At 48.8% G+C, this 15,121-nt stretch overlaps 1 protein-coding gene across 1 annotated transcript; it reads right to left on the minus strand.

Moving 5' to 3' along the window:
* Positions 1 to 307: 307 nt before the first annotated feature.
* On the minus strand, positions 308 to 5,009 carry NFKBIA (NFKB inhibitor alpha). The gene is made up of 6 exons (XM_032179534.2): positions 4,665 to 5,009; positions 3,927 to 4,035; positions 3,385 to 3,595; positions 3,006 to 3,094; positions 2,629 to 2,898; positions 308 to 2,285 (listed from the first exon to the last, which is right to left on the minus strand). Exons 1-6 carry the CDS (start codon positions 4,889 to 4,891, stop codon positions 2,238 to 2,240), a joined length of 954 nt encoding a protein of 317 aa, XP_032035425.1. The 5' UTR covers positions 4,892 to 5,009; the 3' UTR covers positions 308 to 2,237.
* Between the last annotated feature and the right edge of the window lie 10,112 nt (positions 5,010 to 15,121).

Here is a 15,121-nt window from a genome sequence, read left to right on the forward strand (position 1 = left end):
GGCAACATGGTGAAACCCTGTCTCTACTAAAAATACAAAAATTAGCCAGGCATGGTGGCAGGCACCTGTAATCCCAGCTACTCAGGAGGCTGAGGCAGGGAGAATCGCTTGAACCCGGGAGGTGGAGGTTGCAGTGGGCCGAGATCATGCCACTGCACTCCAGCCTGGGCAACAGAGCAAGACTCCATCTAAAAAAAAAAAAAAGAAAAAGAATTGGGGCAGAACTGGCTTTAACCAGTCTGTAGTAACACTCCGTATATGTGGAAGACCACTAAATATTGGCTCCTTTTTGGTCCAAGGTGACCATATTATTTTGACTTTGACATTGTCGATCAGGAAAGGGATAATATAATTTTTTCTTAGGTATAAGTCAAAGACATGAATTGCATTTATACACTACTCTGCCTTTTCTAGAATGCAGTAACTTTACTTTTTCCTCAAAAATGTTTTGGCTGGGTGTGGTGGCTCAGACCTGTAATCCCAGTGCTTTGGGAGGCCATAGTGGGTGGATCTCTTGAGCCCAGGAGTTCGAGACCAGCCTGGGCAACATAGAGAAACCCTGTCTCTACAAATAAAATTAGTCAGGCATGGTGGTTCATGCTTGTAGTCCCAGCTACTCAGGAGGCTGAGTTGGGAGGATCGCTTGAGCCCAGGAGTTTGAGGCTGCAGTGAGCTGTGATTGCACCATTGCACCCCAGCCTGGGCAACAGAGTGAGACCCCATCTCAAAAAAATTTTTTTAATGAAAATGTTTACAGAGTACAAATGCAGATTTTTTATGTTATATAGCAGTAAAGTCTGGGCTTTTAGTACACCCATCTTTATTCTTCTACCTAGGCAACAGAGCCATTTTAGGGATGAAAACCTCAAGATAGAGCATCTAAGCCAAGTTTCACGTTACTGATTTCTTGTGACATTTGCTTCTGTAGAATCATTCAGTACAATCAGTAGACTGAACTGATAAGACCCTTCAAGCCTTTATTACTTTTCTACTACAGTCAATAACAAAACACATAGATTTAAGAGATTGAATGCTCTTAAAATATGTTTAACTACCCCAAAACACGCACGTATGAAGTATGTTAACCACCTACCTCTCCTGCAAGGTGACCCTGGACAGGACATTCTCTCTGGACTTGTTTCTCCTGGTGTAACATAAAGGATGTTGTGTAACAGCTTGTTTTTCTTTAGCGCCACATGCCTGCCACTCTGCTATGCATTTTACGTGGATTGTCTTATGTAATTTTCACAACAGCCCAGCTAACAATAGAGAAAACTGAGGCTCAAAGGTGAGCATCTGCTAACAAACGTCAGTGCAATCCCATTTCTGAGCCTATGTCTTTAGGAACTTCCTGTATTAGTGAGATCTTTCTCAGCTCTATATGAATTCAGCATATTCTTCTTGGCCAAAATAATTTCCTTAACTGGCAATTAGGGTCCAGGAACAGTGTAAATCAAGGGGATGATAGAATGACAATGGAGAGGTCTCCAACCACAGGCCAAGCAGCATGCTTCCACCCCAAGCCTGAGACTGGTACTTCCTATAACGTTGCAACAGCCTCCCTCCCACACACTGGGCCCCGGGTGCCTGCAAAGCTTTGCTGGAGGCTGGGTGTCAGGTGTGAGAAGCTGCTGGGAGTTCCCTCCTCCCTCACAATGCTCCACCTCCACCTCTGCCGGAGGATGGAACTTCAGAACAGGAGGCCCATTGCAGCCTGAAGAAAATGATCAGGATAACTCATTTGTAAAAATCTGTTTAATAAATATACATCATAAAAGTACCAAAATAATTACCAACAATACACTATGTACACCATTTACAGGAGGGTAACACAAACCTTGACAGGTAGTAACTTTTCACCCCACATCACTGAAAGGCTTAACACTCCTGGCTGTTACATGTCACAGGATACCACTGGGGTCAGTCACTCGAAGCACAATAAATATAAAATGTGGTCCTTCCATGAAATTTTTGATAATCTTCTCCAAAAACCCCACAAAGGTGAGGTTTAAAAGAAGTTTTCTTGGAATTTCAATGATCTTTTTGTCCCCTACAAAAAGTTCACAAAAGCAACAAAATGAGGGCTGATCCCACCACAATAAAACGTTTTGGGCCAGGCAGTGTGCAGTGTGGACATAAGTACACCCTTTAAATTTTTTCTTTTTTCTTTTTTTTAGAAAAATAAAACTTTTTTTTGTACAAATATACAAGTCCATGTTCTTTCAGCCCCTTTGTGCTCATAACGTCAGACGCTGGCCTCCAAACACACAGTCATCATAGGGCAGCTGAAAACAAGGGGAAAAAAGACACGTTAAGCTTCCGGAGCTCTGCCAGCTACTGGGATGGGGAGGCCCCTACTGGAAATAACTCTTGGACTCCATTCTCCATAGCCCAAATATAATGAACTTTATAGGCTGAGGGAGTTTGCCTTTAATGCTTCTCTTTAAAAAAAGGGTAAACTATTAAAAAAAAAAAGGGGGGGGTACATTCTTGGGATACTGGTTATGCACAGAAATTTGAGAGACTCATTATGTAGATAGCCCTCTGATAAGGAGCAGCTCTAGCGCGGCCTGGGAGGGTGAAGGGAATGGCACCTCATTAGAGCACCGAAGGAGTTCACAGACTCACCTCGTCCTCCGTGAACTCCGTGAACTCTGACTCTGTGTCATAGCTCTCCTCATCCTCACTCTCTGGCAGCATCTGAAGGTTTTCTAGCGTCAGCTGGCCCAGCTGCTGCTGTATCCGGGTGCTTGGACGGCCCCAGGTGAGCTGGTAGGGAGAATAGCCCTGGTAGGTAACTCTGTTGACATCAGCCCCACACTTCAACAGGAGCGATACCAGGTCAGGATTCTGCAGGTCCACTGCGAGGTGAAGGGCAGTCCGGCCATTACAGGGCTCCTGAAACCAAAAGGAATTTGTGATGCTTATGGCTGCGTGTGGAATTTCTGCTCACAACATGAGCACGAGGAACCTGACTCAGTGCATCGGAGACAGGAAGCACCAACCTGAGCATTGACATCAGCACCCAAGGACACCAAAAGCTCCACGATGCCCAGGTAGCCATGGATAGAGGCTAAGTGTAGACACGTGTGGCCTGGAAGAACAAAAGGAAAAAAGTATAACCACCTGTTTCAACCCTCACTCCTTTCACCTATTCTTTTACGGGACAAATAATCATATCTTCTGAATTTTAAGAACCCACAGTCTGAGTTCTGAAAGAACTTTATAAAGGCATCCAATAGGCACTTTGCACACATATTTTCTCAATCTTCCAAATGTTGGGAGTTTAAGCTCTTGCCCGGGCTCCTTAAGTTGGCCCACCTGCCCCTTCTCCACGTCACCTGCCCTCCGAGGGGGTGGGGCAGGGCAGGGAGGCAGACATACCATTGTAGTTGGTAGCCTTCAGGATGGAGTGGAGGTGCGGGGTGGTGCAGGACTGAGTCAGGACTCCCACGCTGGCCAGGCAGCCCTGCTCACAGGCAAGGTGTAGGGGGGTATTTCCTCGAAAGTCTCGGAGCTCAGGATCACAGCCAGCTCCCAGAAGTGCCTCAGCAATTTCTGGCTGGTTGGTGATCACAGCCAAGTGGAGTGGAGTCTACGAATGCAAGAGAGACCAGAGAAGGTAAGCCATGGACCAAACCCACACCCCGAGTTCCCCTCAACCCGTGTCTGCTGGTTGGGTGCTGCTCCTCCTAGACGGGGGTGGGTGGGGAGGGCTGGCGAATAGCAGAGGCTCCAGGTGGGTCATAAAGACCTCACCAAATCAGTGGAATTTCTTTCACTCTCTAGGATGTGGGCTGATGTGAAGTAAAAGGTGAGGGTGAATGATGCTCAGTAGCCCTGAATTCAGAAAGGATCTGGGGTGACTCTGCTACATTAGCTACGTCCCAGGGTCAGACAGAGCCCGGGCCAGGCAAGCGGCGCACCTGCTGCAGGTTGTTCTGGAAGTTAAGGAAGGCCAGGTCTCCCTTCACCTGGCGGATCACTTCCATGGTCAGTGCCTTTTCTTCATGGATGATGGCCAAATGCAGGAATCTGTGGGGAAGAGAGGGAAAAACCCCAGGAGTGGTGAGTGCACCGCGTGGGGCCCAGGGAGGCGCGGGCTGCGGGGGATTGCGCAAGGCCGGGGTTTCTGGAGGCCGAGGCCGCGGTGTTTTCCGCGAGGTTATTATGAGCTGAGTGTTCCTGGCAGGCGCCCAGGGACTTTCCGCCCCCCTCCCCCTGCGGCCCCGGCGGGCGCCGGCCAGACCGCCCCGCCCTCCCGCCAGCTCGGAACGCCCTGTACTTCCCCTCTCGGCTGCTCGGCGCCCGCCAGCGGCCAGAAACTCCCGCCCCGCCTTATGCAACCGGGGACTTCGCGTCCCCGCTGCCGCCCCGCCCCCGGCTTAGAGGACGGGTCTGGGGGGAGGGGGCGTGTGGCGACGCTGCCATCTACCAGGGTCCAGCCGCCGCCCGTCCGAGTCGGGCCGGTGACCCGCGCGGCCCTGCAGCCCTGCAGCCCTGCAGCGTTCGGGGCGGTGCAGGAGCCCCGGGGCGCCGCGGCGCCCGCCCGGCTGCATCGCTGGTCCCCCGGCTCGGGCTCCAGGCCCGGCGCCTCCCAACCCCTGGCCGCGCGCGTTCCGCCCTCCCGACGACCCCCCCAGCCCCGGGCCTGCGCCACTTACGAGTCCCCGTCCTCGGTGAGCTGCTGCTTCCAGGGCTCCGCGCCGCGCGGCACCTCCTGCGGCTCGAGGCGGATCTCCTGCAGCTCCTTGACCATCTGCTCGTACTCCTCGTCCTTCATGGAGTCCAGGCCGCTGTCGTGGCGGTCGTCCAGTAGCCGCTCCTTCTTCAGCCCGTCGCGGGGGCCCTCCATGGCCCACTCCTGGGGGCGCTCGGCCGCCTGGAACATGGCGCGGGCGAGCTGCGGGCGCTGCTGCGGGTGCGCTGGGCCGCGGGCTGCGCGCTGCTTCCTCGCTGGGGCGCTGGCGGGCGGGACGGCGACACGGACTGGTGTGGGCTCTGCAGCGCCGCCGCGGCGCCCTATAAACGCTGGCTGGGGATTTCTCTGGGGCGGGGTCAGGCTCGGGGAATTTCCAAGCCAGTCAGACCAGAAAAAGAGAACTGGCTTCGTCCTCTGCTAGGGGGAAAAAGAAGCCTAAACCCTGAGCTGGGGCTCATCGGAGAAACTCCCTGCGATGAGCCACTGGGGTCACGGACAGGGAACTTTTTGATGAGCGCCGAGTGGCTGGAAAGTCCTTCCGACCAGGCCCCCTCCCCCCGGTACTTCCCTGCAGCCTGCACCCTGTAATCCTGTCCCTCTGCAAGTGAACCTTCTTTCCCTGGGGTTTCCCACGATCGGTTTGAATTGGGGTCGTCGGCTGCTGAGATCCCAAGGACGCCGACCTGATGGGCGATCCCTCTTTGGGGTTTGCCAACCTGCCGGTCCTTTCCGTTTTTTGATCTTTTGAAAACGCAAGAGTGGAAATGATGGCTGGCGTAGGGATTTGCTTTCCCCAGACTTCTAAGGGGAAGGACGCGCTGTGGTTAGGGGGCTGCAGGCCGCGCCGGTGTTTCTGCCAATACCAGGCTCTTTGCAGCGTAGGAACTTTTAGCTTCGCCCCCTCCCACCCGCCCCACCCCACGTCCCCCCTCACGCACCCCCGCCAGGTAGAAGTTGTGAAAGCTTTGGAGGAGTGAAAAGCCTAAATCCTTGGAGAACTCTCAAATCACTTCCTAGGGATGAACAGCCCTGTTGACTGGGGGAGGGGCAAACTCTCCCTGTATCTGGAAACTGCTGAATAGGACCATGACTTTTTTTTTTGTTTCCCAAGCAAAGCAAGGTGTTAATCTTTGTAGTAGTGGTTGTGGATACCTTGCAATAACAGAATAGCTATTGTGTTCATAAGTAGCTATTCGTTTATGCTATCTGACCTACATCGTGCTGCGGCAGAGAATGAATCCTGAGCCTACTTCTGGGCACCCAAACTGAGCAATTCGAGGAGCACTTAGAGAAGGAGGCTGAAGAATGAGTTTAATTAGTGCCTTAACAGCGATTGGACCTTAAGGAACGCCAAGAAAGTAGTTGCCAGGCATCCTGCAGGAGGCTCACGGCAGTCCCATCCTGCCCACTCCTCCTTGCTCCCTTGTCCTGGGGGACAGTAGCAGTTGGACCCATTCATGCCACCCGGGTAGAAAGGGGTTTCGGCTCACTATGCTCTGGTTTCACTTGCAGAAATATAATTTATGCTTTCCACTCTACCTCCACCTCCAAGCCTGCAAGCCATGGACTGAATTCATCTACTTGGTAGAATTGGTACAGGCAAAATAAAGCAAACTTCGGTCAGAACTCTTAAGAATTAGTCCCAGGAGGCCTTGTAGTTCTGCAGAGATTTCTGGTGATTATTGCAATCATCTTTATCTTGACTGGCCTTGTACTAACCAATCCTTCCCCTCTCTTCAAATCTCCACCCCTCCCCTAATATTAGAATGTAAGAAATCTGACTCGATAGAGAGAGACCAAGTATGAAGGGAAAAAAATTAAAATCAGATAGAACCTCCCGGGTAGTATTGATCACGTTACAGTGAAAACTTCCCAGGGATAGACACCGTTGTCTCTGCAGGCTTATGATACGCAAATCTACAATGATTGAGGCAAGGTGAAACAGTGACTGCAATGGGACATCTCAATTCAGGTTCTGTCTTTACTTGACTGCACATTAGTTGGAGAGGTCAGTTAACTTTTTTGTGGTATACTTAACTTTTATAATAAGATTAGATTGAATATTACTTAATGTCTTTTCTAGCTTAAAAGTGGCATTACTTGTCTACAAATGCATGCCTAACTCTCCTTTGTAAGGGTGACCATGGCTCTTGGAAATATCAGGGTATAAATTTTTGAAAGAATTCCGGCGCTTTATGTACCACATTGTTCTCAGAACTAATCTTGTAAGATAGATATTGTTCCTATTTCCCTAAAAAGAAACTGAAATGCATAGAAATTTACCCAGGAACCCCTTGGCAGTATATTAATCATTTGGCCAAAGCAGTCTTAGTATTAACACTTTTGAAAACACGCTGTGAAAATCAGACTGACTATACTATAATTTGGAATATACTCAAAACTATTTTCTACTCCAACTGTTAGGGAAAATAAGGGGTGGGTGTCCCCCGACCACCATCTGGGGATAGTCACTTCTTTTAAACATGTACAGAAACATCAAACTCTAAATGTCCCAATTATAGAGGATACATCAGAAGAAGATATTTGGCCTCAGGCATAAAAATGGTTATAAAAAATAAAAATATCTGAGGAATAAGGTTTTTTTGCACCACCTTCTATGGTTTTATATTTCTGATAGCCTTCAGGACCTTGGTGTTTATTTCTGATTGTTTTGTGTGACACCTAGTGGTAAGACTAAGGCACAGGCGTTCCTTGATTTGTCATAGTGCCTTTTGCAAAAATTGGGAGGTGCTGAGCCTTGATGACTTGTCCCTACAGTGGAGATTCCCAAGGAGGTACCTTTTGTTTTCCTGCATCTCTGGGAAACAGTTTTGAATAATGTGATCCAACAGGTTTTCTCCCCATCATCTATAGCGCTATATGGTTTAAGTCAACAAACATTACAACATGGGTGAAAAAGAATATACACTTGGAAATTAGAACCATGAGCAACTGGGCAGAAGACAACAAGAGGGTCTGGTTTTGATTTAGAAAGACCTTAATGGGCCGGGAGTTGTGGCTCACTCCTGTAATTTGAGCACTTTGGGTTGCTGAGGCGGGAGGACTGCTTGCCACCCAGGAGTTGGAGACCAGCCTGGGCAACAAGGCGAAACTCTGTCTCTACAAAAATATTAGCAGAGTGTGGTAGCAGGTGCCTGTAGTCCCAGCTACTCTGGAGGCAGAAGTGGGAGAATGGCTTGAGCCTGGGAGGTGGAGTTTGTAGTGAGCCATGATGGCACCACTACACTCCAGCTTGAGCAACAGACTGAGACCCTGTCTCAAAAAAAAAAAAAAAAAAGAGAGAGAAAAAGACCTTTTTGGACCCTTCAGCACTCAGATTTTTCTCCTCCTCATTGTCAAACATTCTAGCTAACCATAACCGTTAAAAAAAATGTTAAAACTGTAGGCTGTGCGCGGTGGCTCACGCCTGTAATCTCAGCACTTTGGGAGGCTGAGGCGGGTGGATCATGAGGTCAGGAGTTTGAGACCAGCCTGGCCAACATGGTGAAACCCCATCCCTACTAAAGATACAAAAAATTAGCCAGGTGTGGTGGTGCAGATGCTGCTTAGGAGGCTGAGGCAGGAGAGTCACTTGAACCGAGGAGGCAGAGGTTGCAGTGAGCCGAGATCGTGCCATTGCACGCCAGCCTGGGCGACAGGGTGAGACTCCGTCTCAAAAAACAAAACAAAACAGAACAAAAAACTTTAGATAACTCATTTTTAATGTTATTTGCCTTTTTTAATGCATAAGGCAAAATAATAAGTTACACCTCAAAGCTGCTTGTATTTTGGCCCAGGATGCAGACATAGGAAATGACAGGATAGCCAGCGATGCTCCAGGAGCACCCCCATGGGAAAGGGAGCATCACCAGGGCCTGGTTTGGCCACAGGCACTTCAGGCACTCCTCCTGCATGGAACAAGCACAGTATGGACAAAACCTATTGCCTGAAGTGCCATGGAGAGAGTCTACAAGTTCAGCCAGGTGGTCCAAACTCCTCAGCTTTTCTTGATATCATGGGCAGGGTGGCCTGTGTCAACTGGCCTGGCCAGTTAAAACTATTGTTTTGGCTACAGCAAATTCAACTCTGGAATCAGGCTACCCATTGCTCAGTGCAGCTAGGTTGGAAGAAAGATGAGCCATGACAGAGTTCCTGAAGAGCAAGGCAGGTGCACACCCGACTGGCAGCCCTACTGTGAAATTCTGAATATTCTGCTTTCAGTCTCAAGTTGTCTTCTTTCTTGCTATAGTGGTAGCAACTGTCTGCATCCTCTTCAGAACATGGAGCCCCCAAGCTATGGATCTTTTCCCATAGAAAAACAAGGCTGGGGGCGGTGGCTGCGGCCTATAATCCCAGCACTTTGGGAGGCTGAGGCAAGCGGATCACCTGAGGTCAGGAGTTCAAGACCAGCCTGGCCAACATGGTGAAACCCTGTCTCTACTCAGAATACAAAAATTAGCCAGGCATGATGGCACATGCCTGTAATCCCAGCTACTCGGGAGGCCGAGGCAGGAGAATCACTTGACCCTGGGAGGTGGAGGTTGCAGTGAGCTGAGATCGTGCCACTGCACTCCTGCCTGGGCGGCAGAGAGAGACTCTGTCTCAATTAAAAAAATTAAAAAAAAAAAAAAAAAGGAAAAACAGCTGTCAGAACCTTCATGTGTAGTGAAGTGAAAATGAGACTGTCAAATCCTTAATGTGTTTCCTTTGCTACAAATTCTGCAATTTAATGGCGATCAAAGCTTTAAAGGATCTCAAACTCAAATACTTACGCACAGAGAGCAGGCAGTTTTCACAGATGAGTGAAGCAGACCATTTGAGTCCGAAAGGAGTGGGATCTCCAACAGCTTAAGTCAGGGTGTGTACTTCCCTCATACTTAGCTCAGATAACTTTTGGCATGTAGCACCTTCAGTTCAGTAGTGACCTTCTATTGTTAAAGAAATAAAAAAATTGGCCCAGCTCCGTGGCTCATGCCTACAATCCCAACACTTTGAGAGGGTGAGGCAGGAGGATCACTTGCGTCTAGGAGTTCGAGACCAGCTTGGGCAACATAGTGAGACCCCATCGCTATAAAAATAAAAATAAAAAAATTAACCAGGTGTGGTGGCATACACCTGTAGTCTCACCTACTTGGGAGACTGAGGTGGGAGGATTGCTTGAACCTGGGACGTTGAGGCTACAGTGGGCCACGACTGTGTCACTGAGCTCCAGCCTCAGCAAAAGAGTGAGACCTTGCCTCAAACAAACATAAAAACATTATGAAAACTAAACACAGTGCATTTCTGCATCTATTGGCTAAACAGAGCCTATAAGCTCCGAGTTTACAACCTCTTTTTCAGCCAAGGTATGATGTTTTAATTGTGCTTTGCGGGAGGCACAACATTCTGCTCTTGGCATCAGGGGGTCTCTGCTCCTGTGTAACAGGAGAATAGGACAAAGTGTGTCTATTCATGATGCGCAGGGCTGTTCCTGCCAGGCAGGGTTAGAATTAGGGGATCTAACCTCTGAAAAGTGAATTTTTCCTCCCTCAAACCAAGTATTTATTTGTTTTGTTTGTTTGTTTGTTTTTGAGACAAACCAAGAGTTTTGCTCTTGTTGCCCAGGCTGGAGTGCAATGACGTGATCTTGGGTCACTGCAACCTCTGCCTCCAGGGTTCAAGTGATTCTCCTGCTTCAGCCTCCTGAGTAGCTGGGATTGCAGGCACCCGCCACCATGCCCGGCTCATTTTTTGTATTTTGAGTAGAGACAGGGTTTCACTATGTTGGCTAGGCTGGTCTCAAACTCCTGACCTCAGGTGATCTACCCGCCTTGGCCTCCCAAAGTGCTGGGATTAAAGGTGTGAGCCACCATGCCCAGGCTGTTTGTTTTTTTGAGACAAGGTCTTGCTGTGCCACCTAGGCTGGAGTGCTGTGGCATGATCACAGCTCACTGTAGCCTTAATCTCCTGGGCTCAAGCAATTCTCCCACCTCAGTCTCCCATGCGGTGGGACCACAGGCACATGCCACTGTGCCTGGCTAATTTTTTATGAGACGGAATTTCATTCTTGTCACCCAGGCTGGAGTGCAATGGTGCAATCTTGGCTCACTGCAACCTCTGCCTACCGGGTTCAGACGATTCTCCTGCCTCAGCCCCCTGAGTAGCAGGGATTACAGGAGCCCGCCACCATGCCCAGCTAATTTTTTGTATTTTTAGTAGAGACAGGGTTTCACTGTGTTGACCAGGCTGGTCTCGAACTGTTTACCTCAAGTGATCTGCCTGCCTTGTCCTCCCAAAGTGCTGGGATTACAGGCGTGAGCCACCACACCTGGCCGTGCCTGGCTAATTTTTAAATTTTTTGTAGAGATGGGTCTCCCTGTGTTGCCCAGGCTGGTTTTGAGTTCCTGGTCCGAGCGATCCGCCCACCTTCACTTTCAAAAGTGCTGGGATTACAGGTGTGAGCCACTGCACCTTGCCCCAAAGCAATTTTTAAATGCTACAGTGTAAAATAAGCATAATACGTCCAACAAAGTTCTGATTTTTCTCACAATGACTACTTACATTGTTATAAGGAATCAGATGACTTCAGTAAACATCTCCTGAGGTGTGCCTGCTCTGCTGGTGCCCTAACTGCATGCCCATCTGGCTCTTGGGTAACCTGCTGCGAGGGAAGGAGGAGGCCTGCACGTGTCACCCGTGGCCAAAATTCCTGGCTCTCCCTTTTCATGGCTTGTTGGCAGTAACCAAGTAATATTTATAGGTGTGTAGCATTGTTCATGGTCTGTTGTGTTCAGGGAGAAGTAGTTGGATCAGGAAGGTGGTAGAGGCTTAAGGCAGTTTCCCCTGCATGCTGATGTATTTGCTATTTTGTCTTGGGTGTAAATTCATTCTGAGTTTAGTCAGGGTATGAGGATACTTAGCACTAGGGAACTTCCACGCAAGAGCCTGGTACTTGGCAGGAGATGAGACATAAATGATATGGGGCCCTTGTTCTTTGGCACTGAAATTAGGTGAGGAGCTCATGATCCTTCTCAGAGGGGGCCTAAGCTGTATCCACCAACGGAAACCACGTGGAGAGGTAGACCCTTTCCCCCCTACAGGCTAAGGTCTTGGGAATCGTTTAGGAAAAAGGAAAACAGAATCAGAGCTGCTAAGAGATAGATTCATATTACAGAGTAAGGCTTTAGGAAGCTTGTTCCTGAGCCTTTCTTGTAAGTGCTAGAATAATGCCTTTCTCAGGCTTCCTTTTAGAGCCTCTATTATCTGGAGTAAAGCCCCAGAGTGCTTGGGTAAGTATTAGAAATTGAGCTTTGTCTCTGAGGCTATTAGTGGGGAAGGGTACTGCAAAAATACAGTTTCTGAAAGTTTTTCTTAGGTTGATTTTTTTTTTTTTTTGAGACGGGATCTCACTCTGTCACCCAGGATGGGGTGCAGTGGCAAGATTACGGCTCACTGCAGTCTTGACCTTCTGGGCCCAAGCAATCCTCCTGCCTTAGCCTCCCATGCAGCTGGGATTACAGACACGTGCTACCACACCTGGCTAATTTTTGTATTTTTAGTAGACACGGGGTTTCGCCATGTTGGGCAGGCTGGTCTCCAACTCCTGATCTCAGGTGATCCACTTGCCTCAGCTTCCCAAAGTGCTGGGATTATAGGCGTAAGCCACCGCGCCTGGCCTGGCCAGGTTTGTTTGTTTATTTATTTATTTATTTATTTTGACACAGAGTCTTGCTCTGTTCCCCAGGCTAGAGTGCAGTGGTGTGATCTTGGCTCACTGCAACCTCCGCCTCCTGGGTTCAAGTGATTCTCATGTCTCAGCCTCCCTAGTAACTGGGACTACAGGCGCCTATCACCACGTCTAGCTTATTTTTGTATTATTTGTAGAGACGGGGGGTTTTGCCATGTTGGCCAGGCTGGTCTTGAACTCCTGACCTCAAGTGATCTGTCCACCTTGGCCTCCCAAAATCTGGGATTACAGGCGTGAGCCACCGTGCTCAGCCTATTTTTTTCTTTTCTTTTCTTTTCTTTCTTTTTTTTTTTTTTTTGGAGATGTTGTCTCTGTTGCCAAGCTGGAGTGCAGGGGCGTGATCTCGGCTCACTGCAATCTCCGCCTCCCAAGTTCAAGTGGTTCTCCTGCTTCAGCCTCCTGAGTAGCTGGAATTACAGGCACGCACCACCATTCCCGGCTAATTTTTGTATTTTTAGTAGAGACAAGGTTTCACAAGGTTGGCCAGGATGGTCTCGATCTCCTGACCTCGTGATCTGCCTGCCTCAGCCTCTCAAAGTGTTGGGATTACAGGCGTGAGCCACTGTGCCCGGCCGCCCGGCCTATTTTTAAACACTGAAAGCAAATGCGAAACAGAGTGAGAAGGATCACAAATAGAAGCCATGAGCAGAAAAAAAGGGGAGAAATTGGCCTGGAACATTTTTTCTTACCAGGTGTCAGCTGTCAGAGTCCAGTCCCGTGACTGTGACACAGTCCGTTTGGATAAGCCACTTAGCTTGGCTTAGGAATATTCATCATTTCCTATATCCCAGGGCTGTTCATAGGCTAACGTGTAGTGATTATTTGGCCAAAAACGCTGATATTTTCAGAAAGTGAAGCAGATTAATGCATCACCAAATCTTTAAATGCTAATATTTGAAAATTGGGCCAGTTTGGAAGAGTGTGAGAAAAGAGGGAATGGGGTGCCCCTGTACTCATTGATTGAAACTCAAGAGGCTAGGCGGAAATGGGTGAGGTTGACAGCACAGGTATGGGTTTTGCTAGAAATCTAAATGAACATCATGAATAGAGAGCAGAGAAGCAGACAGATAACCCAGTTTCGATGCTGGCTCTTCCACCTTTAGGGATCAGGTCCACCTTCAGGTTGCCAGGGCATCAGGAAAGCACCTCAGTGGATTTCAGGGCAAGAGGATGGGAGTCACAGGGTAAAGGGAAGAGGCTACACGCAGAGCAGGAGCAGGGACTATGGGAGTTAGGGAGGGAGCCGAGGGGGGATTTTCCCTTCACAAATGGCAGGGCAGAGCACGAACATGAGGAACGCAGTATATGCATGGTGCTGTCTGCAGTGACATCTTCTGGCCATTTGTGGAAGAAGTTTTCTCTGAGGCATCACTGATTCTTGAGAAGAGGAATTTAGGAATGTTGAGTTGAGGATGTGCACTGAGACTGGATATGGAGTTGTGATTGTGGTACATCACTTAACACAGTCGCAAAGGAAGGACCCCCACTTTATCTGTGAGTGTTAATTTTCCTTCAGTGCCTGTTGCCAGTCAGCTCAGTGCATCCTGCTATTGAAATGATACCCGGACCATCCTCTTCCTTCCATCTTCACTGTCCCCACAGTAGTGTGGGCTGTGTTGTACCATGGTAGCTTCTTGGTACTTTTTGTTATTGTGGTTTTGAGATGGAGTTGCCCAGGCTAGAGTGCAATGGTGTGATCTCGGCTCACTGCAACCTCTGCCTCCCAGGTTCAAGTGATTCTCCTGCCTCGGCCTCCCCCTTAGCTGGGATTACGGGCACCCGCCACCACACTCAGCTAATTTTTGTATTTTTAGTAGAGATGGAGTTTCACCATGTTGGCCAGGCTGGTCTCGAACTCCTGAACTCAGGCAACCCACCCTCCTTGGCCTCCCAAAGTGCTGGGATTACAGGCGCAAGCCCGGCAAAAATGAATTATTTTTAAAGTTGAAACATAATACCTTCCTGTGATTAAAAAAAACCAAGCAGTCTGAAAAGATTACAATTATACAATTAAATCTGTCTTGTCTTTCTTTCTTTTTTTTTTTTTTTTTGACTTGTTGCCCAGGCTGGAGTGCAATGGCGCGATCTCGGCTCACTGCAACCTCCGCCTCCCGGGTTCAAGCAATTCTCCTGCTTCAGCCTCCCAAGTAGCTGGGATTACAGGCATGTGCCACCATGCCTGGCTAATTTTTGTATTTTTAGTAGAGACGGGGTTTTACCGTGTTGGTCAGGCTGGTCTCAAGCTCCTGACCTCAGGTGATCCACTCGCCTCGGCCTCCCAAAAGTGCTGGGATTACAGGCATGAGCCACCGTGCCTGGCCTAAATATCTTTTCAATGAGGCTTCTAATATGCATTTTCATTATATCATTTCCTGTAACAGAGCCTCTGTTGACCTTCCATGGCCTGCAGGAAACGGTCTGAATTCCTCAGCTGCATTTAAAGTCCTCCAGAGTCAGACTCTATCCTGCCCAGCCACTCCTCATCGCCATTTCCCCCCGAGCACCAATGCTTTGTGCCAGCTGCTCTGGCCTTCATGCAGGCCTCTCCCTCCCTGCCCTAGGACCACCTTCTTTTTTTTTTTTTTTTTTTTTAATTATACTTTAGGTTTTAGGGTACATGTGCACAATGTGCAGGTTTGTTACATATGTATCCATGTGCCATGTTGTTTTCCTGCACCCATTAACTCGTCATT

The sequence above is a fragment of the Hylobates moloch genome, unplaced genomic scaffold, assembly GCF_009828535.3.
Source record: "Hylobates moloch isolate HMO894 unplaced genomic scaffold, HMol_V3 SCAFFOLD_16, whole genome shotgun sequence".
NCBI lineage: Eukaryota > Metazoa > Chordata > Mammalia > Primates > Hylobatidae > Hylobates > Hylobates moloch.

Bases quoted from the DNA above. Each gene is read 5' to 3' on its own strand.
- NFKBIA (XM_032179534.2), bottom strand. From the start codon at position 4,891: ATGTTCCAGGCGGCCGAGCGCCCCCAGGAGTGGGCCATGGAGGGCCCC. The intron at 4,036-4,664 runs GTAAGTGGCGCA...TCTTCCCCACAG, and splicing joins CTCACCGAGGACGGGGACTC to ATTCCTGCATTTGGCCATCA. The intron at 3,095-3,384 runs GTATGTCTGCCT...TTGTTCTTCCAG, and splicing joins GAAGGCTACCAACTACAATG to GCCACACGTGTCTACACTTA.